At 44.4% G+C, this 25,864-nt stretch overlaps 1 protein-coding gene across 1 annotated transcript; it reads left to right on the plus strand.

Moving 5' to 3' along the window:
* The first annotated feature begins 1,185 nt into the window (after positions 1-1,185).
* On the plus strand, positions 1,186-25,764 carry LOC108918274 (probable G-protein coupled receptor 153). Its single transcript, XM_018725397.1, has 6 exons — positions 1,186-1,702; positions 10,567-11,111; positions 13,546-13,975; positions 15,272-15,461; positions 17,039-17,223; positions 25,009-25,764. The coding sequence occupies exons 2-6, from the start codon at positions 10,759-10,761 to the stop codon at positions 25,762-25,764; spliced, it is 1,914 nt and encodes a 637-aa protein (XP_018580913.1). The 5' UTR covers positions 1,186-1,702; positions 10,567-10,758.
* The last annotated feature ends 100 nt before the right edge of the window (positions 25,765-25,864 follow it).

The following is a 25,864-nucleotide window of genomic DNA, read 5'->3' on the forward strand; positions in this document are numbered from 1 at the left end:
TCCGGCACTTTCGTCCACTGGCGCTGAGGGAAATCCTGCCCGCACGTCTCTAGGCTGATGGTGCAATTTGGAGATGAGAAAAATGAACCCCTAAACCCAGCTGTTGCAGTCTACGTGATGCAGCTCTAGTGGTCGCCACTGTAAAATTAAATATGACTCATATGTTTCCCATTCGCTTTGCTTGGAGACGTTATTCTGCAGTACATGTTCTTATGAACATAAGAGCAATGTCATGTGGCTGGAATAGGGTTTAATCATCGTGTGTCCTTTTTCATGTTTTGTCCGCCTGCAATCTGGTAAACTGGACTCTTCGTCGAGGTAGAACATGGCAGAGTAAAAGTCCAAGACAGTTATCTAATCTATCGCTTCATAGCGAGGGGATGAAGAGACACGGGGACGGCAAACTGAGCAAAGCCGTGGAGACACACAGTGAGACATCCAGAAGGACAGAGAGAAAGAGAGAGCATGGAGACACAGTGAGACAGCCCGTGAGGCGCAGAAAGACACATCCAGGGAGACATGTAAAGAGACATCCATATTCAGAAAGACACCTAGTAAGACACACTGTGAGACACTGAGAGAGAAATACGAAGTGAGACACATTTTGAAGCAAATGAGATGGAGACAGCCAATGAAATAAACAGCAGAGACTTGGAAAGACATACAGGGACGTCCAGTGAGACACGCAGAGTCACACAGTGAGACATGCAGAGAGACAGTCACACAGTGAGTCACCCCGAGAGCCACATAGTGAGACATACAGAGACATGCAGAGACCTAGTGAGAGATGCAGTGAGACACATACAGTCACACAGTGAGACACGCAGACAGACACAGTCACGCAGCTAGACATGCAGTGTGACATGTGGAGAGACACGCAGTGATAGACCTAGTGACAGACACAGTAAGACACGCAGAGTCACGCAGACACTTGTGAGACACAGAGTGAGACATACAGTAAGACACACAGTGAGACACGCAGAGAGCCATACGGAGAGACACAGAGTGAGAGACCTTGGCGAGAGACGCAGTGGGACACATAAGAGAGACATCTTGTGAGACATGCAGTAAGACACAGCACGCAGTGAGACACGCAGTGAGACATCCCCGTGCGGACGCGCGTGCTCCGGTCCCGTCTCCTTTTTCTTTTGTCTCAGTGAATGAAACTAAGCGCGAGGCGCAGTAATGCGACGAGATGAAATCCGCCGCCTTTCACGCGGCACCCCGTTCCCGTGGACAGTGTCCCTGTAGTCCTCGAGCTGCGCGCTCCTTCCCTCTTCCTTTTGAGCGCGCTCCCGGCGGAGGGAGACGTCAGTCCAGCTGCATGTGCCGCTGCTCAGCGCCATGAGGATGAGCGCGCAATGATGAAGCTACGGGGGCCGCGGATTCCGGGATGCGGGTCCATTTTCTGCGCGTCGGACCGCCGTTCGCGGACCTCCAGTGAGCGGCTCGCGATGTAGGGATACGCGGCTCGCGTGACCTCGCGCGTCAACTGCTTTTTATGTCCATTTCCTTGAAAGAATTTCTGCGCGGAGCCACAGATCCTGCGCGCGGCGCTCATTTCCTCCCGAACGGAACGGAGTATCTAGAAAAGTCAATCATCACCAGGCGCGCGTGGATTATTTTACAAGGTCAAGGAGGGAAAGAGATCGGCGCGACGACTGACAAAAGAGGGCAGCTTCTCATTCTACGCCGCACGAAGGTGAGATTTTTAGGACCGCTTCACACACGCACCTGCGCGTTTTTTTTTTTTTTTTTTTTGTTACTCTTCCTCCTCCATCAGTGTTTTCCCAGTACAGTCGCGCGCTTCATCTGATAACTGCATCGACCGGGAATGAAACACACACACACACACACACACACACACACACACACACGCGCGCCTTTGTTGTGACTCCACTCTGCAACATCTGTTTCGCATCTGTCTGTCACCATAGGCTGTGTGTCACAAGCGTAGGAGACGCTGCTTTAATTATTTTTAACATAGACCTACATGCTGCTGCGTGGATTCAGTGAAAACTAAGCACACACACACACACACACACACACACACACACACAGTCAGCGCTCGTTGTTGTGCCAGATTGGTGACAGCTGCCCGTCGTCTTAAATCGGGATTCTTCACCGCCTTTCGGTACCTCCCCGAGCCCAACTAGCTGGGGTTCTGACACTCGCGGGTGTCTCTTCATTCGGGTAACTCTTGCTTGGAGTGACAATCAATGATGACGAACGGAGGAAAAGCTCCGTCCGGTCCCACGTCTTGCCATCGCTCCCATCCCCCACCTCTGCCTCCTTCTTTTCTCTCAATGGACGGACGACGACGGGGAATAACGCAGGAGATTATTAATTTTCCCTCCAGTCCAACACCCATTTGATGCAGTACAGTACTGACTGTACAACATCTAGCAGTGAACATACGCGGTGTGTGAGGGGTGTGAGTGAGTGCTGTACATTACGCTCTGATATCCAGTTTCCATCAAGCGCAATGGCCTCGACCGAAAATCTCATCATGGATATATAATATTGTTCATCATGTACTTACTTTGCCCGAGCTGTGTCGGCTGTGAGGGTAAAATAATGTGTTAATCTCATCCTTAACACAGCTCCAAGTATGAACTGGTCACCTTCAGGAGAAGTGTGAAGAAAGCTTTCCTATTATCATTATTATTATTATTATTATTTCTTTTCAGTGTTCTGATATATTTGAAGGTGTGTCCATATTTGAAGGTTCTTGCCGTGACATTTATGGTTAGAGGAAAGCCCTTGGTAAATGGAGTGCCCCAGGGCAAGGCCATGGAAGATGAATGCAAAATGAAGACTGAGAGACTCTTCTTCCATGTGACAAGATGAATGGGCCGCCCAGCCAGCTGGGGAATATGGAGTACTACCACACACAAAGGAGCGATGCTCTTAGTTCAACTGTACCGCTGCACGGGATGTTTTCTGCATTGAAAAATGTTACAAAATGATGGCAGAACCCAGGGACAGGTAAAGAAAAAAAAAGGCAGTTTCAGTCGTAGTTCACCTATTTTTGGCTCCGTAATTCCAAAGTTGGAGGTATAAAGCGGAAACAAGCTTTAGGAATGGTTTGGAAAGAGGGAGGAAGTGGTGGCAGAGTTGAATGCGTTTTTGGAGGCAGATTTCTGTAGCTGAGCGTACTTGATCGTTTCTGTGTGAATTTAATGTCTGAAGCACGGACAAACGTGGTAAAGCATTTGAGAAATGGAATGAAATGAAGTAACACAGCAGCAATCAGTGAACTGGCTTGATTTAAAATGAAGCTTTTGATTCAAGTTGCTAATGTTGTTAGTATGCGTTTTGAAGATTAATTTATCGGCGAGGGTTTCGTACAGCCTGTAACTGCGTTTGTCCCATTAAAGGAATTATCTTTCATGTATAATTATTATTCAAAAGAATAAGCATCATGATCATGTTGAAACTGAATAAAGTGATGCTTCGACGGTTGCATCACTTTATATTTGTGTTTTCCACAACAGTTACAGTTAGGAAACACATAAAATATGAAGCACATGTTAAGACTCTCATGGGTCCGTTGTCTGGACTGATCGTCTACCTCTGCTTTGACTTTAAGAACTCACTCTGTCACTATCCTTAACCGCTTGTTCCAAATCAGGGTCACTGGAGGCCTGTCGCGGAAGCACGGTACAAGGCTAAGGAGCGTATGCTCTGGACCAGACCATCGCATCACACACACACAGACACACTTTCACTCACACATTCAATCACTACAGCCGATTTGGACACACCACTTAACTTTACACACGTCTTTGGACCGTGTGAAGAAACCAGAGCGCCAGAGCAAAGCGTCGTAAGCACGAGCAGAACATGCAAACTTCACACAGCCTGAGCGGGATTCAAAACTACACGCTAACGACTAAGGCGCTGTGAGGCAGCAGCACTACAGCTGCACCATTGTGCTCATGTCTTTGAGAACTGAAAGTGTGTAATAGAGAATAATTAAGAAATATGGCCTGCCTTGCTTAATACAACCAGAATTAAGTCTATCAACTGCACAGAGGCACAAGTGCGGCAATGATTTGCGCTAAATTAGTCAGTCGCTCGGCCAGCGAGACTTTTTGCTTTTCGTGGAGATCGGGGTGACTAAATAGGTGACTGTTGATATTGAATGAGTTAAGTACCGAATTCTTTACTGTCACCGAGGTTCATAACCAGGAGGTGGCTATCCTTTTTTTCTAGGTCTTTAAATTATTATTAATTTAAATTATTATTGCATTTCTTATTTTTGTCACATCTAGTTTGTCAGCTCCTACAGCTATGTGTCTTATCTGTGAGGCTGTACACAGATCTGTCTTCGCTTTAGAGAAAAGCATCTGCCAGATGCACAAATCTAAATGGTCGAAATAGAATCAGGGCAGTTGCCTGCAATTCTAGGGGCCCACATCTGGAGAGGGACCGTAAAAATCACACTACCGGTCACTTCACTTAAAGGGGGAACAGAGCCATATTCTTCTAGGCGACCCAGAATTCTTAGCTACATCCCCGGCTAAGAATCTCAATTATTTTTACATTCTAAATGAAAGAACTGAATGCATATTTCACATTGTTTGCTCAAGGGTACCACAGCAGGGTTGGGATTCAAACCAGATGGCAACGCCAGCCACCGAGCAACCTGCTGCCCTTGCCTTCTGATAGAGACGGAATTTGTCACATCACCCTTTTTCCCCAGAGAACGGCAGCTCCGGACACAGTTGTCGTAATTTATTGGAAGTCGAGGAATAAACATTCACTGGCAGCGCGGGACTGTCTGTGTGGTGTGAAGCTCGAGGACTGCTCGAAGATGTTGTGTCATCCGAGTTCAATTGCCCTCACTTCGATAAGCTGTCATTTCAAACCGCTCTTCGTATTCATATCAGTACTTCCTAAGAGAGCATTCCTCCTTGGATAAAATATTTTTACTCTGCTTAAACGTAGTTTTATGAACATGACCCTGCACGATTCCGATAAGAAGAACTGATGAAAACACTGCATGGTGTTTGCTTCTGATGAATTATACAGGTTGATGTTGACTGGAGAACATCTGGTGGGAGAGAGACATTTTGTCTCATTTTATAGAGGTTAGAGGCTGGCGTGTACAGTTCTTTACCACAATAAATCCACAGTACCTCTGGGCTGTTGCCTGTAAGGGGTATGCTGGGTACTGTACAAGCGGTTTCAAACAAATACAGCGGAACCTCGGAACTCAGACTTAATTCGTTCCGGAAGGGCGTTCGAGTTCTGAATCAATTTTTCCCATAATAAATAATGTGAATTAAATTAATCTCTTCCAGACCCCCAAATGATTGCTTATTTAAACCTATATACATACATACCTGATGCTAAAACCATAAATAAAAAGTGTAAAACCCAGCGCAAATCATAGATTTAGTCATTCCATACTGTGCAGCCAGATCAACCACGCAAACACCTCTATCTATTGTGTTTTTCAATTATTTCCTTTTTAGCTATCGTGGCTCTCACTATTTTCCTTTTTGGCTCATTGCTTTCACTAGTAACCTTCTTAGGACCCATGATGGCTTATTTAATATAAGATATAAAAAAGCACAAAAACGTGGAAAATCACAGCACAATTCAGCGAGATGTTCACTCTGAGTTTTCAGGCAAGACTGACTCATACCGAGTCACACGCGTCATACGCACCCTTTGTTTTACGGGGAAAAAGACGCGTCACGTGTCCGACAGGTTTTAGCCTGAGAGGTTCATCGGCTCGAGTTACGAAATTTCGTCCGAGTTCTGAGACGTTTTTTTCTCAAACGACTCGTTCGAGTTCCGAATTGTTCGAGTTCAGAATTGTTCAAGTTCCGAGGTTCCATTGTACTAATAGGAACCCACACACAAAATTATCATACTTTGTACTTTCCTAATCCAAGTTTTTTTTTAATCAAAGGTCTGGTAATCCAGAAAAATTATCAGACGAAACAGTAAAAAAAAAATCTATATTCATAAATCATGAAACTTGCGTATCAAAGTTGAAATCAGATTTTCTGGATGGGTTCTGGAGAACCTTATTCCAGAAGTAGTGGTTAACCGTAGATGTTACATGCAGGTAGCTGTCTTTGACCAGTTATGAAAATTGAAAATTAATTTACGTTTAAAATTTTCAGCTCCCAACAGGTGGGTTATCTCACAACCTCATACAGTATGTTTGCATGTCAGCCGAAATCATTCCCAAAGAGTCAGGACAGAAATCTTTCCTTAAATAAACGGCACCTGTTAATGCTTTACATTTTTGTTACATGTTGCTCATGGATGATAGTTTAGTAAAAATTATACGGAGGGTTGTGGTGGCTCTGTATCTTTTCTTGTTCTAACATGAATCTTAAAGCACTAAAGTATATTATGAAGCTTGCCTTATTCTGTTTGTTTTGGGTGACATCCATGTTTTTTCACAGATTAAGGTAAATAAAACGATATAAATTTGTGGAAAATAAATTATGTCAGCTGAGGCTAATGCAGTATAATCAAACTGTGTTTCAGGAGCTGGAAGTATTAGACTGCTCATGTGTTTGAGTGAATATGCTTACAGTGCTGCTTGGAAAGTATGTGAACCCCGTAAGGATGGTCAATATTCTTGTATAAAATGCTAAATTAAACTGATCTGAAATCTGAATGTTAAACTTTAAAATTAACCGGTGAAATGTATAAATGATTATGATTTGCATCCCTGATTCTACTTACCTACTTGGTTTAACAAATACATTTTGGACTTCACTTATTTTTACACCTGCACTGCTTGTGTGTTTCTACTCCACACATGATTTCCTCTAAAGCAACATATGGAATTGGTCATTACACATTATGTCACATGTCTATTATATATTATATTATATGTCTATTATGTCACATGAGAAGCACTGATTCTCATCAAATACCCATTTTGTGGTAAAACTAAGGGTCACAAGGGCTTCACGTACTCTCAAGCAGCTATGATTCTGCTGGGTCACTGGAAACAGCAGAACCATGAAGGTCTGTGACCATTTTTATACCTGTTGTATGACTGACAAAAAGGCAGGGGTTTAATTTAATAATTCTCATAAAATTTTGTTTTTCCAAAACACCAGTACAAAAAAATGCCAATAACATGAGACACAAATAATTTAGATATTTCGTGGATTTTCCGGGTTTTATTCTTGCTTTCTACAAGAGAATTTGGAAGATAGAACAGAAAGAACATGATCCTGTCAATAAATGCGGTAACAGACGGGCTGTGGTTCAGCAGTTGATCTGTCCCTTGAAAGTATTTATGTTTCACTGCACTGGTTACCTGATATGGGGAATTTATGACCTCAAACTTAGTGTCTTGTTTTTTTTGGACCACTATTTATAAAAGAGCTGTCTGGAATGCATGTGGTCCACATGGGATCACAAGACCAAAAAATGGGCCTGTCTGGGTCACGACGTGTGGAACTTCACAGGTCTTAAATCCACCCTTTGGCAATGAGCAGCAAGTGATGGCATGTCGACCCGCGGTTTAGCAAATTAGCAGCTGATGAGTTGCTTTTCGTCGTTGTAGCGTTTTCACGGGTCAGTACGGGCTTTACTTCAGTATGATATTGCACAACCTTTCGGACAAGTGTGTTGGTGTCACGGTGCCTGTTTTATACCTTAGTAACCCTTCAGGGGAGCCTTGATTTTAAGAAAAAAAATGCATCGAGAACATAGATTATTGGATTCACAGTTGATTATTAATTCATTTACAGTTACATTCATTTATTTAGCAGACACTTTTCTCCAAAGCGACTTCCAATGAACTCTATGTAGCGTTATCAGCCCACAAACCTTATTCACCACGGTGACTTACACTGCTAGATACACTGTCTAGACTGGGTCACTCATCCATACATCAGCAGAACACACACACTCTTTGTGTCACTCACACACTATAAAAGTCAATTCACTATGTCAGTAAATTCATGCGATTACATGCATTGTCATGGACTGATATCCTGCCCAGGGTGTACCCGTCCTCTCGTCCTATGTGTCCGGGACAGGCTCCAGACCGTCGCGACCCTGCACTTGAAACGTAGTTAATGACAGCAATTGAATGTAATTGCAATGTAGTCTCTAAATGATTTTCATAATCTCAGACTTGGATTCATCTCAACTCGAAACCTTTAAAAGGGTAAATCTACCTACCACTTATAATATGACCTGAAGGTTCAACATTTGGCTGTGCTCAAGGTTTGTATTTATATCGCAGTTGTATGACACCGTATTTGACTTCTTAGCTTTTGTGGTATGTTAGCCGTATCAGCACTTATCTGATCTTAACGTGCTGAATGGCTTGAGAAGAAATCCCGAAAATTGATAAGCACAGTTTGTTAGTGGGCAAAGTTGCACTGAGCAGTCACCTTGCCCCGTCCCTGCACCCCATACCCTGGACGGACAGTTTATTCTATCTGTGCTGTCATTCTGCTTCGCCGAATGTCAATTTACTCTTGGGATTCATACAACTGTGTAAAATCCTAATGAGATGTTAAACCCCTTGATGTGAATGTTTGGTGCAGAGATTTTCATCCATGGCCCAGAGATTGACTGGGGTGGAGTATGGATGTGTAAATGCCATCACAATGCTGGGTCAACTGCTCATTCAGCACATTTTTGTGACGTGCTTCTCATGGATGATAGTTACATTTAGCAACGCCTTGGAGATTTTTTTACGTTAGGTAGCCATTCATCCGATGGAGCTGATGTTTATTTCTGAATGTGTAGAAGGGGAGAGACAAAGATTTGCCACATTCCTTCAGCGGTGTGTTTATTATCTTCTGCTGTAAGGTTGCCAAGGACAACCAAAACCAATTGCCACGTTGCAGTTCAAGTGCTGTTTGCATTGCAGCAAAAACAAACTATTTTAAAATAAAACCAAAGATTATTTTAATGCAAAAGATAACATAACTGCACTTTCTCTGTCTTACATTCCTTCCTTCCATTTGTTTGCAAGATCGCTTAGACTGGTGAGGGTCATGGGGGTTCTGGATCATTCTGTGCTCTGGATACATTTATATATTTAGCAGACGCTTTTCTCCAAAGCGAGTTCCAATGAACTCTATGTAGCGTTATGAGCCCACACACCTTATTCACCATGGTGACTTACACTGCTAGATACACTACTTATAATGGGTCACTCATCCATACATCAGTGGAACACACACACTCTCTGTGTCACTCACACACTACATATCTTCACACACTGATTCTCTACAAGTACTGAGTGAAGATCATCCACAAACTATTTAGGCTTCATGGTTTTGCAGTAGCTGGTGTGAACAAGAGAGGGTGTGCTGGTGCAGTGGGTTGGACCGGGTCCTGCTCTCCGGTGGGTCTGGGGTTCGAGTCCCACTTGGGGTGCTTTGTGACAGACTGGCGTCCCGTCCTGGGTGTGTCCCCTCCCCCTCTGGCCTTACGCCCTGTGTTGCCGGGTTGGGCTCCGGCTCCCCGTGACCCCGTATGGGACAAGCAGTTCAGAAAGTGTGTGTGTGTGTGTGTGTGTGTGTGTTATTTTTATTATAAAATGTAACATTTGAAAAAGAAAAATTATTGGAACAGACATAGTTTCAGATATTATGTATTATTTTTTTGTAAAATGTTATACACACTGCCTACACATGCTGCGATTGTTCAAGTTACAAACTTTGCTAAGATACAAACATTTTCCAAACATTAAAAAAAATTCATTGTGTGTTCTTAACCACTGAAATGAGACTGAAGCTGGCAACCTTTGGACATCCTTATGTGATACAAAAGTCAACAGTTGGCATTAAATGAGATTACATCTTTTTTTCAGGCTTTAAACTTAATGTAATTTCTAATTAATAAAAAATAATAAAAGCGAGTAAGTAATAATAGTAATAAGTATTATATTGTGATAGACTGACATCCTGTCCAGAGCGTTAACTACCTTTTCATTTATTATGGCCTACCTTTAATCTGAGGTTTTTACAGAACCTGATACTGATTCTTTGGGTCGTGCACGGGACAGCTGGTAGTGTAGTGGTTATAGCTGCTGCCTTTGGGCCCAGAAATTGCTGGTTTAAATCAATCTCTTGCCCTAGGACCCTTAAGCAAGGTCAATATAAGTATATGCGCTTTCTTAGATTCTATTGTAGGGGCAAAGTGTCTTTTGGCTTACGATCGAGTTACAAACAGACTTCTGATCCTCACTTGAGTGCACACACACACACACACACACACACACACTGTCTGAAACCGCTTGTCCTGAGTGGGGTCGCGGCGAAGCGGAGCCTAACCCAGCAACGCAGGGCTGGAGGGGGAGGGGACACACCCAGGACAGGACACCAGTCTAGCCAAGGCGTCCCAACGAGGACTCGAACCCCAGACCCATCAGAGAGCAGGCACAGGCCAAATCTGCTACGCTACCGTGCCCCCGCCTTGAGCGTACATGTACGTATAAAGTATTGCACTCTTGTGTTCTCCTTATGGAATGAAAATGATCGCTGGCTCATTCTGTACCTAAGATGTGTACCATTTCTCACTTTTCTGTGTTTGATCTCTTGTGCTCTGGCACAGGGGCAGAATCCCTCTGTCCCCCATCCCCACTGAGGACGCCATGCCCTCTGCACCCTTCACCTGGCCTCTGGAGACGGACCTTCCACCCCGGTAGGATGCTGACCCTTGCCCGGCCCCTCTTTCCCGCCACTCCGCCTACTCCACCTGCTCCTGTCTCCACGCTCCCATCCAAGGGTGCATCATCGCTCCGCCATGAAGGATGAGGTCATCAACAGCAATGCTGTGGCCTGGCTGGTCTGCTCGGGGTTCTCCATCCTGGCCAACGCCTGGGGCATCCTGTGTGTGAGTGCCAAACAGAAGAAATGGAAGCCCCTAGAGTTCCTCATCTGCACGTTGGCTGGAACCCACATCCTAAACATGGGGATCCCTATCACCATGTACTCCATCATCCAGCTACGCCGCCAGCACTCCACCTACGAGTGGAATGAGGGGCTCTGTAAGGTCTTCGTCTCCACCTTCTACACCCTGACCCTAGCAACCTGCTTCTCCGTCACCTCCCTCTCCTACCACCGCATGTGGATGGTCCGCTGGCCAGTCAACTACAGGTATAAGTGACACCGTGTGGCACTACTGGCATTTCTTGCTGCTGCTGTCTTCCTTTACTGTGCATTGGACTCCTGATGTCTTAATACTGAACTGAGAACCTGGGATGACAGGGTGGGTCATATAGAAAGTGACACAAGACAGGGGGGTGATGGAGGTACAGAAAGTGTCTTGTGAATGGAGGTGGAGAGCTGAAGCAGAGCAAGATTTACAAAACAGCAACAAGCATACAACTCCTGTGGTTTCATCTGCTGCTTTTTTCTCTCAAATGTTAGGAAGGGCAAGTTACTGTACTATTGTCAGCTTCTTCATACCTTTCCTGATAGGAGCTCAAATTCCTGTTTTCCAAACCGCTTGTCCCATTCGGGGTCGCGGGGAGCCAGCGCCTAACCCAGCAACACAGGGCGTAAGGCTGGAGGGGGAGGACACACCCAGGACAGGATACCAGTATGTCATAAGGCACCCCAAGCAGGACTCGAACCCCAGACCCACTGGAGAGCAGGACCCGGCTCAACCCACCAAGCCACCGCACCCCCTTGAAGCTCAAACTCGTAAAATTCAAATTCCTATTCCCATAAGGGTTATTGGCAACACATGTAAAGATAAATATTGAACGTGTTTAGGACGGTAATAATTAGCAGACATGGCACACGTTGTATAGCGGAGATTTGTTTACCCCCCATGTTTACGATTCATTTTTGCTTCTCGGCTAATTGCCGAAAAGGGAGGAGATTTAATTTGTTCAGAACGCTTTCAAGTGCTTAAAAATATATAAATTCCAGTTTTAACCTCTATTTTCTAACCTCATTCTCCACCCCTTTCTGGAGGGAGAAGTGCTCTGGCCCCGAAGGAAGATCCGAATGCATAAATAATACATTTCTCCCCGGTACCAGAAACAAACGCTCCCACATCTGTCTTCCGGGGCGTGCGGATCTTCACTTGATGAGATTCTCCGTTTTCATTATGCGTTCCTGCGGCTCCGTGACGTCAATCTGCCTCACACTGCGGGCATTTCGGGAAACACGGGCGCTCTGACTTCGTGGGCGAGCAAAGGCACACATCCACACGCGACGTGTGTGTGTGTGTGTGTTCCCAGCAAGGACACTGACACCAGACACTACCTGCCTGGGGCACGGAAGACACGGTGAACACATTACACAGAGTTAAACAAGCGGACGCGGTGCACGACTCTTCAAATGCGTGCACCGCAGCTACGTGAAAAAAAATTCCTCCGCGAAGGACCTCTTCCGGAGGCTCATGTGAGGAGGGGTTGTTTTGCTTGGGCGATCTTTCACGGCCAGCCAGGGTTCCCCAGGGGTCTTCCCCGAGTCTGCCTGCGAGATGTTCTCCAAAATGAGCCGGTACCTTCTTTCCCCGTTTGGAAATTTTCCATTTGGAGGGAGGATCGTAGGAAACTTGAGTAACCTCCTAGCTGCACATATTGAGTTATTTTCCAGTGACGTATTGCATCTGAAAGTCACACTTGATTTAAAAAACAGACAATAACTCCAACACACATTTCCCAGTAGAGTAAGGTATTACGTGAGAAAGTTGTTGATGTAGTACCCTGTGTCGTTGCCTGAACATTGCAGCTCCCTGAAGGCTACAGGCTGTTTTTCTTTGTGGAAAACCTCTTTTTCCTTACTAAGCACCTCCAAGCGGAGAACATCGATTCTGAGCCGGAGAGGGTGGGATGCAGCGCATCCAGCGCTGTTATTATCGCATTTCATCTAGGAATGATTACGTTCCGTGACGGCACCAGCAGATTACTCGAGTTCTGTCTACGGGGTTAAGACACTGGGCGCTCAGCCCTCATTTGCGGGGAGTTTTTCGTGCCACGAGGCCACACAGGTGTCCAGGAAACGGTTCATTACCGGACTCAGACGTAAGCCATCAAGAGTTGTTCATGCGTTACTGGAGGAGGGTATTCGTGTTAAATTTGGGCTGGTTTTAGCGATGTCATTTTTTTTCCCTTAAAACAACACAGTTTACAGCTGAACTTCACAAATGTGATTTGGCTGGAGGAAAAGAAACAGTATGTTTATAGGATAGGGTTTGAGCGCTGTCACGTGGATGGAAGCGCACTTCATTAATAGAGTATAAAGCAGGGTAGTACTACAGAGGGTAGATTCTTTGCCGGATATAATTTTGCTGTAAAAGAAGTTTGCAAAGGCGCTTGCGTTATCTCCGATAACTGCATTTATTACGCAATTAGAAAATGCGTTAAAGGGACATGCATCATCGGTCACCAGATCATTGCTGAACACGGCTGAAATTGTATTTATTTTTGGTTTCTACTGATTTATGCATTTCGTTCTCTTTTCACTGCTAAACCTAGTGCTGGAACCTTGCAGACAGGCTCTTGCTTTTTGTTGATCCCTGTGAGGAGGCTGAAAGTTGAGCCTCTCTTTGTGTTCTCGCATCTTCATACTCCAGGTTGAGCAACACAAAGAAACAGGCTGTGCACACCGTGATGGCCATCTGGATGGTCTCCTTCATCCTGTCGGCGCTGCCTGCCGTGGGCTGGCACGACACCACCGAACGCTTCTACATGCAGGACTGCCGCTTCATTGTCACGGAGATCGGCCTGGGTTTCGGTGTCTGCTTCCTGCTGCTCATTGGTGGTAGTGTGGCCATGGGCGTCATCTGCATTGCCATTGCCCTCTTCCACACCTTCTCCATGCAGGTGGGCCGTAAGGCCGACAAGAACAAGTTCAACGTGCCCACGATCGTGGTGGAAGATGCGCAGGGAAAGCGGCGCTCCTCGATCGATGGCTCCGAGCCCATCAAAACCTCCCTACAGATCACCTACTTGATCAGCGGCATTGTCTTCATCTATGACTTCCTCACAGGGTTCCCCATTCTGGTATGTCCTGTTCTTCTAGTTTACTGTCCTCGACTGGCTATTTAACGGCTGGAAGAAGCAAAATAACCTAAGTTTCCAACATTCCTCAAATACATATAGCTGCAAATGTGTGTGTGTATCTTAATGCCATGTTTATATTCATTCATACACTGTACATACGCAATGCTATTGACAGAATAGACATCAATTATAGTAAAAATGAAAAATAAAGTTATTTGTCTGTGGTGATCCTGAAAGAACAGAACGCAACTTTTTGACTAGGTTCCTTGCTTAGATGCTGGTGTTTTCAACAGGAAAGATGATCCAATGTTGATGAGATGTCTTGGCAGGATATGCCGAATAACGGAATAAGACAGTTTGTGAACAATCCTTTTGATGATGTTTAAGAAGTCCTTGAAGAGGTCTCCAAAACTTTCCTGAAAGACCGTTGTAGAGCTTACATAATTAATCTTGATTTCTCGTCTTCCTACACTGGTAAATGTTATATTAATGCAATGGTCACCGCAGTGCATTAAGCACATTACAGGATGACTTGGTGGCTCACCCTGGTTTAATGAACAGCCATCTGTTCATTAAAAGATTTCCAAAGAGGAGCCAACCGGTAATAAAAATTACTGCGGTGCGTCAGGCAGTCACACCTCCTCCGTGCTATGAGTGGCTTTCTTTCTACCTGTAGATTACAGAAACGGCACAGCATTGATTACAAGCGTGGTTAAATCACTTTGAAAATTGATAACTTATTGCTTCTTCAGCTGATGCTTTTCTCCAAAGAAATTCAGTTTTTGACCCATTTACATGACATTTTGTGAGCGGTCCTGAGCATTTCACACTTACGTGTGTATAGTACATGTGTATACTCTATATACATATACACAGACACACAATATCAACTGAAGTAAAGTATTAAAATGTGGGATATGTGTAATACATGTACTGTTGGGTTCCACCTGTCTACTTCGTAACACAAAATCTCAGCTGAGAGTAGGAAGTGCAAGCTGTGCCTCTTGGATTGAGTAGCGTGTGTGGAGGACCAGAAAACATACGCGTTTCAGGGCCAGGCCCCAGACCGGTGTCACGCCTACGGTGCAAACGCTGCTAACCACCAGTTAGCTACACTGCAGGGGGTAAATTGGCATTACCCTTGGAGGAATTTTTTTCCCGGCACCCTTTTTAATTACATACAACCATCTGTTGACCCTGGATGACTGTCATGGCTCGAGTTAGCATTAGGGTTAACGTTTCAGCCATGGTCCTTTGCGGCTGACATGGCAGCTGTACTGTGGCCTTCCCCTCTAGGTGGTGAGCTTTGCCAGCCTGAAATACGATCGGTCCTACAACTGGATGGTGCTCTGCGTGCTCTGGTGCTCCATCGCCCAGTCCATCTTGCTGCCCATGTTCCTGTGGGCCTGCGATCGCTACCGGGCCGACGCCAAGACCGTGTGGGAGAAGTGCGTGGCCATCATGTCCAACGATGAAGTCGAGGATGGTGAGCGGTCAAGGGGAAAACGACGGCGGTATTGCGAGTGGGGGCGGAAGGGAAATCTTTGGTTTAGTGTATTGGTAGACCTCGCTTTGTGAACGCTGGACGCGGCAGTGACGTTTGCTCGTTTTTACGCCGCTGCTCATTGTCGCAAACTAAGGCTACGGCTCACTTACTTCATTACCGAAACAGAAAATCTCCTGAGTGCTAGAAGTCATTTAGCTCGCAGCCGTTCGTTCACTTCGCATAGCCTTGACTGCAGGTTGATTTTCAAACTTGGCACGTTTAGCACATGTAATTTCTCAGGAAAGTTTAAATAGTTTCCTACTGTTATCTGTGTCGTCGTTTCGATCGAACCTGTAACAAACTCCTAGAGGACTAAGACTATATTGTTCTCGTAGCGAGCGTGGGACAGAGTGCAGCCGAAAACGTTATCGTGCGGGTTGCTGTTCGGACCGCATGCTGCCTCCGGTTGAGTCACTACATGCAGCTCGAACGTCTGATTCGGTGCAAACTTTCAGAGGCTCACCTCTCATGCTCCGTTACGTCCACAGCCCGCAGGTGTTCTTCGCTTACTGCAGTTGTACGGCTCGTTTCCATAGAGACACCAGCACGTTTTTTTCCATGAAGCCGACATCTGAGCTCGCAACGCACCGTGAATGAAAGCTTCTTTCTAGATATTTCAAAGAATGTCCATTCAGTAAATTAAGTGAAAACATTTGCTAAAGCCCCCCCAAAGCCATTAAGTGACAGTTTGCCTTCTTATAATTTCATGCAATATTTTCATAATCGCTGCATCTCGGGTCATTCTTAAATCAGCTCTTCTCCGAGTCTTATTTTGACGGCTTTCCGCGTAAGGTACGAAGACGGTAAGTTGGAGAGGGAAGATGAGGCACACGATCAGAGATGAAGATGTTGTCTGTGATGCTTGCTCTCTCTCATTTGAATGATGCCAGTTCTTTACCTGCTTTCAGAGGGACTGCCGTGTATAAACCAGCTCAGTTGTATGTATGAGGGTTGTTTCTTCTTTGCCAAGCCAGTGTGTGAAATTGCATGGCGGACTGCTTTAGCGATACCTAACATCACCCTCCATCCCACATCCAGCTCACAGCTGCTTCAAGATCAGCATTTTACACTTCATTTGCCTTGAAAAGAAACCGTGGAGTTATGACTGTTCTGTGCTAATGACACTTTTAGTGTAAAATGACTGCTGTGCGGTTTTGACCCATGTCATATTGGAGAGCTCCAACCCAGGCGATCCATAATACTGAAGTGTCTCAACATGGCGCATTGCCATAATTAAGGGTGCCCATTACATTTTATGTCAGATGACTCTCTAAAGTCATGCTTTTCAGTCAGTGGGTTCCAAAATAATCGTTTTTCTAAGAAGAATTCAGTACGGTAGTCGTTTGAAGGATACAACGTGGAACGACGTTTAAAGACCGAATTGAAAGCAGACAAAAGGACAAAGTAAACAAAAAAGAATGATTTGTCTCTCTTATCTATACGTCTGTCTGTCTGTCTGTCTGTGTTTGAGAACGTCTTTTTAAAAGTTCTGATGTATATGCTTTCTGCATTCGCAGAAAACAGCCAGGATGGAGGAATTCATCCGGACTTAATATTTGACAGGCCGTATGACAATAGCTCCACTGCTGATAACATGACGGTAGACCGTATTGCCAAGTACGAGTTCTCCACCTTAGAAAGGGGTGTCCCCCAGGGCTACCCACTGAGAGAACAACAGGAGGATAAAATGCAGTATCTGCAGGTATATTTATGTCAATTTTTCATTTTAATCAGAAATGTGCAGGCCATTTTAGTGACACTAAATGTCAGTAATGTGCATGTCCAAGTGGCCCTCTTTTTTTTAATCCTACGTGGTATTGTGTGATCTGCTGGGCGGTTTTTCAACTGTGATAAACTGCACCCGACGGAGAATATGAAAATATCTCGAAACATGAAATCGGGAGGAATGTTATTTTAATTGATTGAACTGACTGGCAGATGCAGGGTACATGTGACTGACTGTTTTTGGGCTAAATCCATCTGTCGCCTTCGTCTGTACGTGCACGTTGGGTCTACGCAATGTTTAAATGTCCTGTGCCATCCGCCATAGAGGGGGTGGGTGGCACATAGGGCTTTGAAGATATAAGCTAACTTATGCCTTTGATTATAGATTCATCTGCCACAGTTATGGATGACCCTCTCTCTCCACCTGGTTCAAAGTCTGCACATTTGCACCTGAATGACCATTTTCAGACTCATGTCACATTGTGTCCAGCATCAAAGCCAGTCACCATTAGAACTGTGAAATGCTCCTCTTCTGCCCACAAGCGCTGAATCGGGTCCTCCGCACGCAGTCCTCAAGTGCGAATACGTGACAGCTGGGACACCCAGTTTGTCCGCAGTTTGCGTTCGGCTGAACAGAAACGTAGCATTTAGAGAGCTCTTGGAACGATCCATAGCGAGAGCGCATGAGTCGTGACGGAACCGGCAGGTCATTTATTTTTTGCCCGTGTTTGGAGACCACGGCCCCTGAGGACTGAATGTGGACAGCCTTACCTTCAGAGCAAGCAGCGGCTCTTCCTTTCCTGCGGGATTCGACTGAGCTGCTTCAACTCCAGTCCTCGAGAGTCTAAATCCTGCTGCTCTAACAACACATGTTGCCCTAAATCATCTGGTTTTTTTCTTTTTTTTTTTTTGAAGAGCAGCATCACATGCAGTAAGTGCTGCTGTGGCTGACATTTAAGGCAAAATTGAGAATGTCACAACACCCTGATAGCATGCAAATGTCCTTCACACTGGCTCCCTAAGAGCAGCGCCAAATTTTGTAGAAAGGGGGGCTTTAAGGACACATACCTAAGCTGAGATTCTATGACCCCCCCCCCCCCCCCAAAGTGCAGCCTTCGTCCTGCAGCTGGTTAATGGCTGGACCTCCTGGTGATGCCTCTTCCTACTGAAATAATGGCTTCAATTAAACTGCAAGCAGCAAAGGGTGGAATGAAAAACAGCCTCTTGTGACCCCCCAGGACTGGAGTTGCTGACCCCTCTTTTAGATTGCCTTCCTTTTCACCGAGGGCAAAAACATTGGCTGCAACTGCTTCATCAAGGCATTCGCCGCAGACATTTAACTGCACGTCATTTCCCATCACAACGGAAATGCTCGTAGTACCATGTAAATTGCACAAGGCTGGAGCAAAAGAAAAGCAATTCAGTTTGAAAAGAAAACATGAACGTGAAAGGTCAAAGAGGTTCGTTCATCTGTACGCGGAGCGCTGTGACAATGTTCGGCGTCGGGTAACTTCCGCCTCTCGATTTATCAAACACGCTATGGATATTAAGTCCACAGAATAAAACACTTCACTAGATTTTTTACATTATATTTTCAGTAGCCAATGGGTGCTCCAGATTCTTTTATTAATTTTCTAAAAATATTATTTCAAAGTATTGCCTGTATGTACAGCAATAAAATCACCCAAAAGCAGACCCGTATACAGTAGCTGTCATCTTCCCATGCTGAATCACCGTCACTATGTCTGAATTTATGTAAAAGCATGTACTGCCATGTCTTCCAACAGCACCGCATGCCATCTTGGGACTTTGTGGAAAGACAGAAATAAATTGACTTCATAAATACCAGAGTCTGACATACAGGAATTTTTGCTCATCATTTACAAATATCTGTCTATAGATAAGCGCCTGTACAGTTGTTTCAGTATCTATAGATATTTTGTTATTTTGCATGTAAATCTCTGCGTATTGGTGATGTTGCAGAGCGGAAGTAATACACCTGCAGTCGATGAATGGTTTTACCCCATTGTCCGTTGTCACTGTTGGCTAATAACTGATTCGGACTCAGGAGCAGAGTTGTATTCCGTGCATGTTTGTGCAATTTGCAGCTATGCTACCGCTCATCATCTTCCTCTTCATTGCCTTCATCCTCATTATCATTCCTTACTGAGCAATGCTTTGCTGCCCTCTGCTGCTCACATCGTCACTCGTAGAGCTACTGTATCCCCTGCTGTTGCTCTTAGGCTCCAAGTTGGTCTTGAATGGACAAGTTACAAAGCAGTACCTGTCTCTCAGTTGCTTTCTGTTTCTGCTTATTTATTTATTCATAGCTGAAATGTGGTGTCACAGCAATTACATGTGGCTGTTAGGTTTAAAATGACTCTACTTGGCAGTTATACAGAGAACTGTCAGCGCATGACGTGCTATATTTCTGTTAGTGGCGGCTCTTCACAGCCATGGAAATTATTTAAGCGAAGGCCTGTCTTAATTCTTTCTTTTTGTCGCAAACCACTTCTGAACAGGTTCACGTTAATCAACCTTGGCCCCGGACTAAGTCAAAGAGTAACAAGAGAATAATGTAATGTATACCACTCCGAAAGGATGCAAAATGATGCCAGTTGTATGATTTGGTCATAATTTCAGCTGAAATTATGACCACCTGTCCTGGTCAGGGTGGCAGGAGCCTGGAGCTTATCTGGGAATTACTGGGCTCAAGGCTCAGGGGAGGTACACCCTGGTCAGGGCACCAGTTCATCACAGGGTGGTCTCTCTCTCACACACACACACACACACACACACACACACACACACATCCATTCACACACTATGGACAATTTAGAATCACCAGTTCACCTGAACTGCAGGTTTTCAGACTGTGGGAGGAAACCAGAGCACTGGGAGAAAACCAGTGCAGACACAGGGAGAACATGACAACATAGACTGACCTGGATTTAAACTTATACCCAAACAGCCCAGATAATGCAAGTAAGCAGTTCCACCCAGTGCACCACAGAGCCCTTCAGTGCCATCATCACTACTTTTAAGCAGATCCAAGCAAACTTTTCAGTTGTACGGGTGGCACGATAGCACAGCAAGTGTCTGCATGGGTTTCCTCTAGGTCCCACAGTCCAAGAACAGGCAGTTCAGTTTAATTGGTGACGCTAAATTGCCTGTAGTGTTCATGATGGACTAGTGTCCCGGCCAGGGTTTATCCCCTCCCAGCCTTGCGCCCGGTTTTCCCAAAAAAAGCTCCTGACTGCTGCAACCCTGACAACTGCAGTCAGTTAACAGAAAAAAAAAGCGGCAATGATTGCAACAGGAAGTGGAAACCGGAAGACTTTCTGGGAGCAGATACAATGTCCTGTAGCCGGCACAAAAGCCTGCTCCTGCTGGAGATGTTGACTTTAATAAATCAACTTCTTTCATCATCATTTTAGGCATGGTAGTTTCTGTGACAAGGTCAGAATAACTTTTTATTTATTGAGAAAACTTGAAAATAAGTGACAGTGAAATTACACTACATTTTAAGACTATTTCAAGACCAGCATTTACAGTAAATCATTGTAGGGTCCTAGTTTGACCGCAGAGCCAGGCTTTGCAATGTGCATCATAAGTAGATTTTCACCTGTGAAAGCTGACATTATGTCTCTCCTGCATAGTCCTCAGAACAATGTGGAATGTGAGTATTAATTTCCAGAAGTAATTATGTACTGCCACAATGTCACATAACAGTGTTTGTGTGGTATTTTGCAAAGAAAAAAAAAAAAAAAAAAGGCATTGCTAACATCAAAAATCTGTTACGTTTACAAATACCGACATACGCTGGCTCCTCCTCTTACAAACACAACTGGGATTGAAAGTCTGCTTGAGTCTCAGTTTTTTCAGAAATCTAAAGTCGTTTACCACTGAGCCACAATAAACTAAAGCTACATAATATAGATGTCACTTGATTTATTCAGGATCAGTTGCGTGAGAACTTGAGGTGAAGCTATAAAAATACTCTGTAAGACTGCCGGGTGTATTTTTAATTACCCTCTACCCACATTAAAAGTGAAACTCATACAAAATTACTCTAAATAAAAAATGCGTAATCTCTGCCACCTCCTATGCAGTCTCAAAGATACAGGCATGTCCAGTGTTTATTATCTTCATGCCACTTTCAGTTTTCTTTATTATCTTTACAATAAAACCTTAGTAAAAGGGACATTCTTAAATTCATTTATGGGTTAGGTCCTGCGAAAAATCTGATTTAGCTTGACGAAACAAAATTACTCTGTAAAAGTTTTTTTACATTTTAAATTCAGATTCATTTAAAATTAAAACTAATTTTAAATGTCTGAAAAATACTTAATCTCTGCACACTCCTGTTCAATTCCAACTGCTGACCGATTCATCCCATAACCATTCACCATCTCATTGATCGCTGACAGTGACAAGCACCAGACACAAGCTGTAAATACTGTCTTCCCCTGCAGTAAGAAGATAATGCATTCCTGACAAACCCTTCATAAGGTGAATTCTCATAACTTAGAAATATGTTAAGATACACACACACACACACATTGTCTACAACCACTTGTCCCGAGCGGGATCGCAGCAAACCGGAGCCTAACCCGGCAACACAGGGTGCAAGGCTGGGGGGGAGGGGACACACCCAGGATGGGATGCCAGTCCATCACAAGGCACTTCAAACAGGACTCGAACCCCAGGCCCACCACAGAGCGCCACCGAACCCCGCTATATGTTAAGATACAATTACCATTAATCTCAACAGTACAAAGAATATGCATTCCTGAGTCCCAAAATTTACAGGCATTTATGATAAAATATCAGCAAGTTTGATTCATTTGGACACAATTACTTCAGTATTTAACATTAGTTATCATGGCACAACACAAGAAGGCACTTTCCCTTCACTCATTTCTCTGTAATAATGTTTTTTCTGTCCACCTACACTTGTTCACATCTTTCATAGCCTGTACAAGTGCTTAACAAACCGTTACAAATTAAACACACACGATACTTGATGTTTGTATATTAAGTCAACATTTAATGCAAAAAAGCAAGAGAAGAATAAAAACAAAAGAAATCAATGAATACACTGCAAATGAATTTATACTTTATGGACAAATTGACATGGAGTATCCATTGACACAGAGGTGTCTCACATGGGTCCTGTAATCTGATGTGAGTTCAGTCCCTGTTCAGTCAGTGTGGAGTTGACATGTTCTCTTTGTGTTCACATGAGATTCCTACCACAGCCCAGAGACATGTGTTTCAGGTTGACTGGTGACACTAAATTGCCGCTAGTGTGTTTGTGTGTGTGTGCTCTGGATGAGTGAATGACTTCAAAGATTTTAGGGCAGTGCATCATGCAGTGCTAAGTCAGCTTGGGTAAAAGCATCAGCTAAATACTAGTATTAATAGTCAGTGCTTTGGAGACAGGTGCCTGTTACATTGATAAATGTCCAGTAAAATTACCCAGCTGTCTAAATAGGTAAATAATTGTAAACAGCTCAACATTGTAAGATGCTTTTGAGAAAAGCATCAGCACAATAAATTTCCACTACAGGCAGTCCCGGGGTTACGAATGTCTGACTTACGTACAACCCGTAGTTACGAACGGCCCCCTTACTGACCGGAAGTTGATTTTTTTGTCACCCTTAAGTAACAATCAAAAAAAACTTCATAATTAAGCCCATTATATTCAAAATTGGAGTTACACACAAAGATTCGTCATAACGAACCGACGCTAAATTGTGACACGCATCAAAACATTGCGCATCTACAGCTGTTCCTGGGCTCGTGGGCAGGGCGCGTGAGCCTGAGGTAGGACGAAGACTTCCTTCTTTTCAGTTGGGCCGCATTGCTGTTAACAGTGACTCTTGTGTTACTGTATTTGGCTTTAACTTTTTTGATTTTACCCTCATAACCATGGCACCAAAGTGTAAATGTGATGCAAGTGATGGTGATGCATCCAAGAAAAGGAAAACGTTCACGACTGAAACTAAAGCGGAAATAATAAAGCAATCGGAAAAAAAGTGAAACGCAAGCAAACATTGGAAAAGCGAACATTAGTTTCACATTCACACACACCCTCTCTTTCTCTATTATAAATACTGTAGTCGTCATGACCTCGCCCCGCACCGCAACCAGCACTCGGATAGACACTTCTCCACCTCTTCCCAGTTGCGGAATCTCACGTGAAACAACCGTCCCCTCTGCATTCTCAAACCTACTCCACTTTGCTCTTCCAAGTCCTGTCCCTCATCGTGCCCCAGTCCCATTCCACATTTCTTTTTGATAACGACCGCCCGCCTTGTCCCTCGACCACACGGATCCTCACCTGCGTTCAGTTCGCCAACTGACCGACCATTCACCTGTCCCCAATCACGAGAACACATCTAGTCCTTTGATTCTGGATAAACGATCCTGCACTTTGGTCCAGTCTCCTCCGTGTCCTTTGTTCATCATCACAGTAGTAACATTTATTATCTCTTTTTATGTCTCTCCCTATTATAAATACTGTAGTTACATATATTATTTTAATTATTATTATTACTGTTATCATTACATCACTACACTGTATTATTATTATTATTACTATATTGTTATATTAAATATGTTTTAGTGTATCCGGAAGTTTTTATTTAATGTTCTTTATCCATAGAAAGGTGCACAATATACAGTACACTAAGACAAACAGTGGACAAACTAATATTAGATACCCACTATACCTAACTGTTCCGACTTACGTCAAAATCCAACTTAAAGACAGACTGAAGACGTAGAACTCATTCGTAATCCGCGGACTGCCTGCACATTGCAGAATAATGCTTCTATATTATTATTTTCATATTAACTTAAAGCACATTGAAAATTACTGGAAATAAAATGGATGTTACCTCCACTGGCCCCCATTCAATGGCATTGACCGATTCCTCACGTCCATCACAAGCTTGCCCGGTGTTTGTCAGCTTCAGTTACGAGTAAACTAACGTTAAAAACCTTGCACATCGCTGAATTAAATTAAATAGTCAATAGGACATTTCATTTCAGCATTTTTCAAAAAGAAAAACATTCATAGCTACATGAAAATAAATTTACAATAACTGAAAATAAAATATTCTCGCAACAAACATTTTGACCACTTCATCCCATAAACATCTGCAACATTTGTCTTCTTGTCATTACTCACCAATGCTCAGAAACACCAGACACCAGCTGTAAATTCTATTGACGTAACTTGAATTACATACCTCGTTGTGTTTTTGCTCATTTTAGTGACAGGTATAAACTGTGCGTGGAAATGCAGATACATCTTGATTTGTAAAGGACGGAATTTTTACAAAACAGGCATGTGAAGAAATTACAGTTAAATAAATGAACTGGTAAATATTTGCATCTTCAAAAATGTGCAGCTTAACTGTTTGTAACACAAGGAGCCAGTGTATATATGAAAAACGTAATAAGAACTGATCTCGACCGCTTTCTCTTTTGAAACTGAATTTTCTGGAAACGGAAAAGTTGCTTTTCTCGATCGGAAAAATATTTGAAAATCCCAGTAAACACATGTATAAGAATCCCAATACCTCGGTTTTGATATTCCAAGTGAATGTGAAAACATTTCGTAGATGTTCCTTCTCACCGTGTCAACTTCAGCCTCACCGCCCAGACATTTATTGACTGCTGCCTGCTTGTTTCCACGTACTGACCCGCTCTTCTCCAATTCTGTCGTCTTCCCGCGTGTGGGCCGCGGTAGGTGCCTCCTACGAGAAGGTATTCCCACGACGAAAGCGACATGTGGACCACTGGCCAGATCCCTCCATACCTCCACCGCTGGGGATCTACAGAGGACATGATTGCCGTCTCCCACTACAGCGTGCCCCTGCAGGAGCGCCGGCGTCGCAGCCTGGCCTCCCCGCAGAAGGAGAGGGGCCCAAGGCGTGCACGGCGGGCCTCTGAGGATATAGTGCACTCGAGCAGACCGACCCCCTGGACGGAGCCCCGGCAAGAGGACTTAAAGTGCTTCAGCAGGGACGAGGTGGTGAGCTTCATCGACGAGACGCCGCTGCCCAGCCCACGGAGGAGCCCCCGGCGGGCTTCAGCCCTCTCCCTTGTTGGTGATGCCCACGAGCACCGCATCTCACTCTGCACGCACTTTGCGCTCACCGACTTCGAATGTGAGCCACAGGCCCTGCGTCGCCCCTCGGACGCAACCGGGAGCTCCCCCTCGCCGGAGGGTAGCCGACGTGCAGAGCTCGGCTCTGCTGCCTGTAGCCACAGGAAGGGCTGCGAAGAGCAGCGTGACAGCAAGCAGTCTCCCAGACTGATCCCCACCAGCCAAACATCGTGGACTGGAGACCAGTCCTCCCAGAGACCCAAAACTGGCTGCGAAGTCCAGGACCGCCAGACATCAGTGGAAAACAAAGGAAGCACAAATAGTTTTTTAAGCTCACCTTCAGCATCCTCTGGATATAGAACATTTCAGTCTGATTCTGTAGAATCCACCAGCTAAGGAAGGTGTGGCTCTAGTTTCAATGAATAATTATCATTAATGTCAAGTTAGTTACATAAATGAATTATTAACATTATTGTTGAGTTTGTTTATTTTTGTG

This window comes from Scleropages formosus, chromosome 22 (genome assembly GCF_900964775.1).
Source record: "Scleropages formosus chromosome 22, fSclFor1.1, whole genome shotgun sequence".
NCBI classification, from domain to species: Eukaryota; Metazoa; Chordata; class Actinopteri; order Osteoglossiformes; family Osteoglossidae; genus Scleropages; species Scleropages formosus.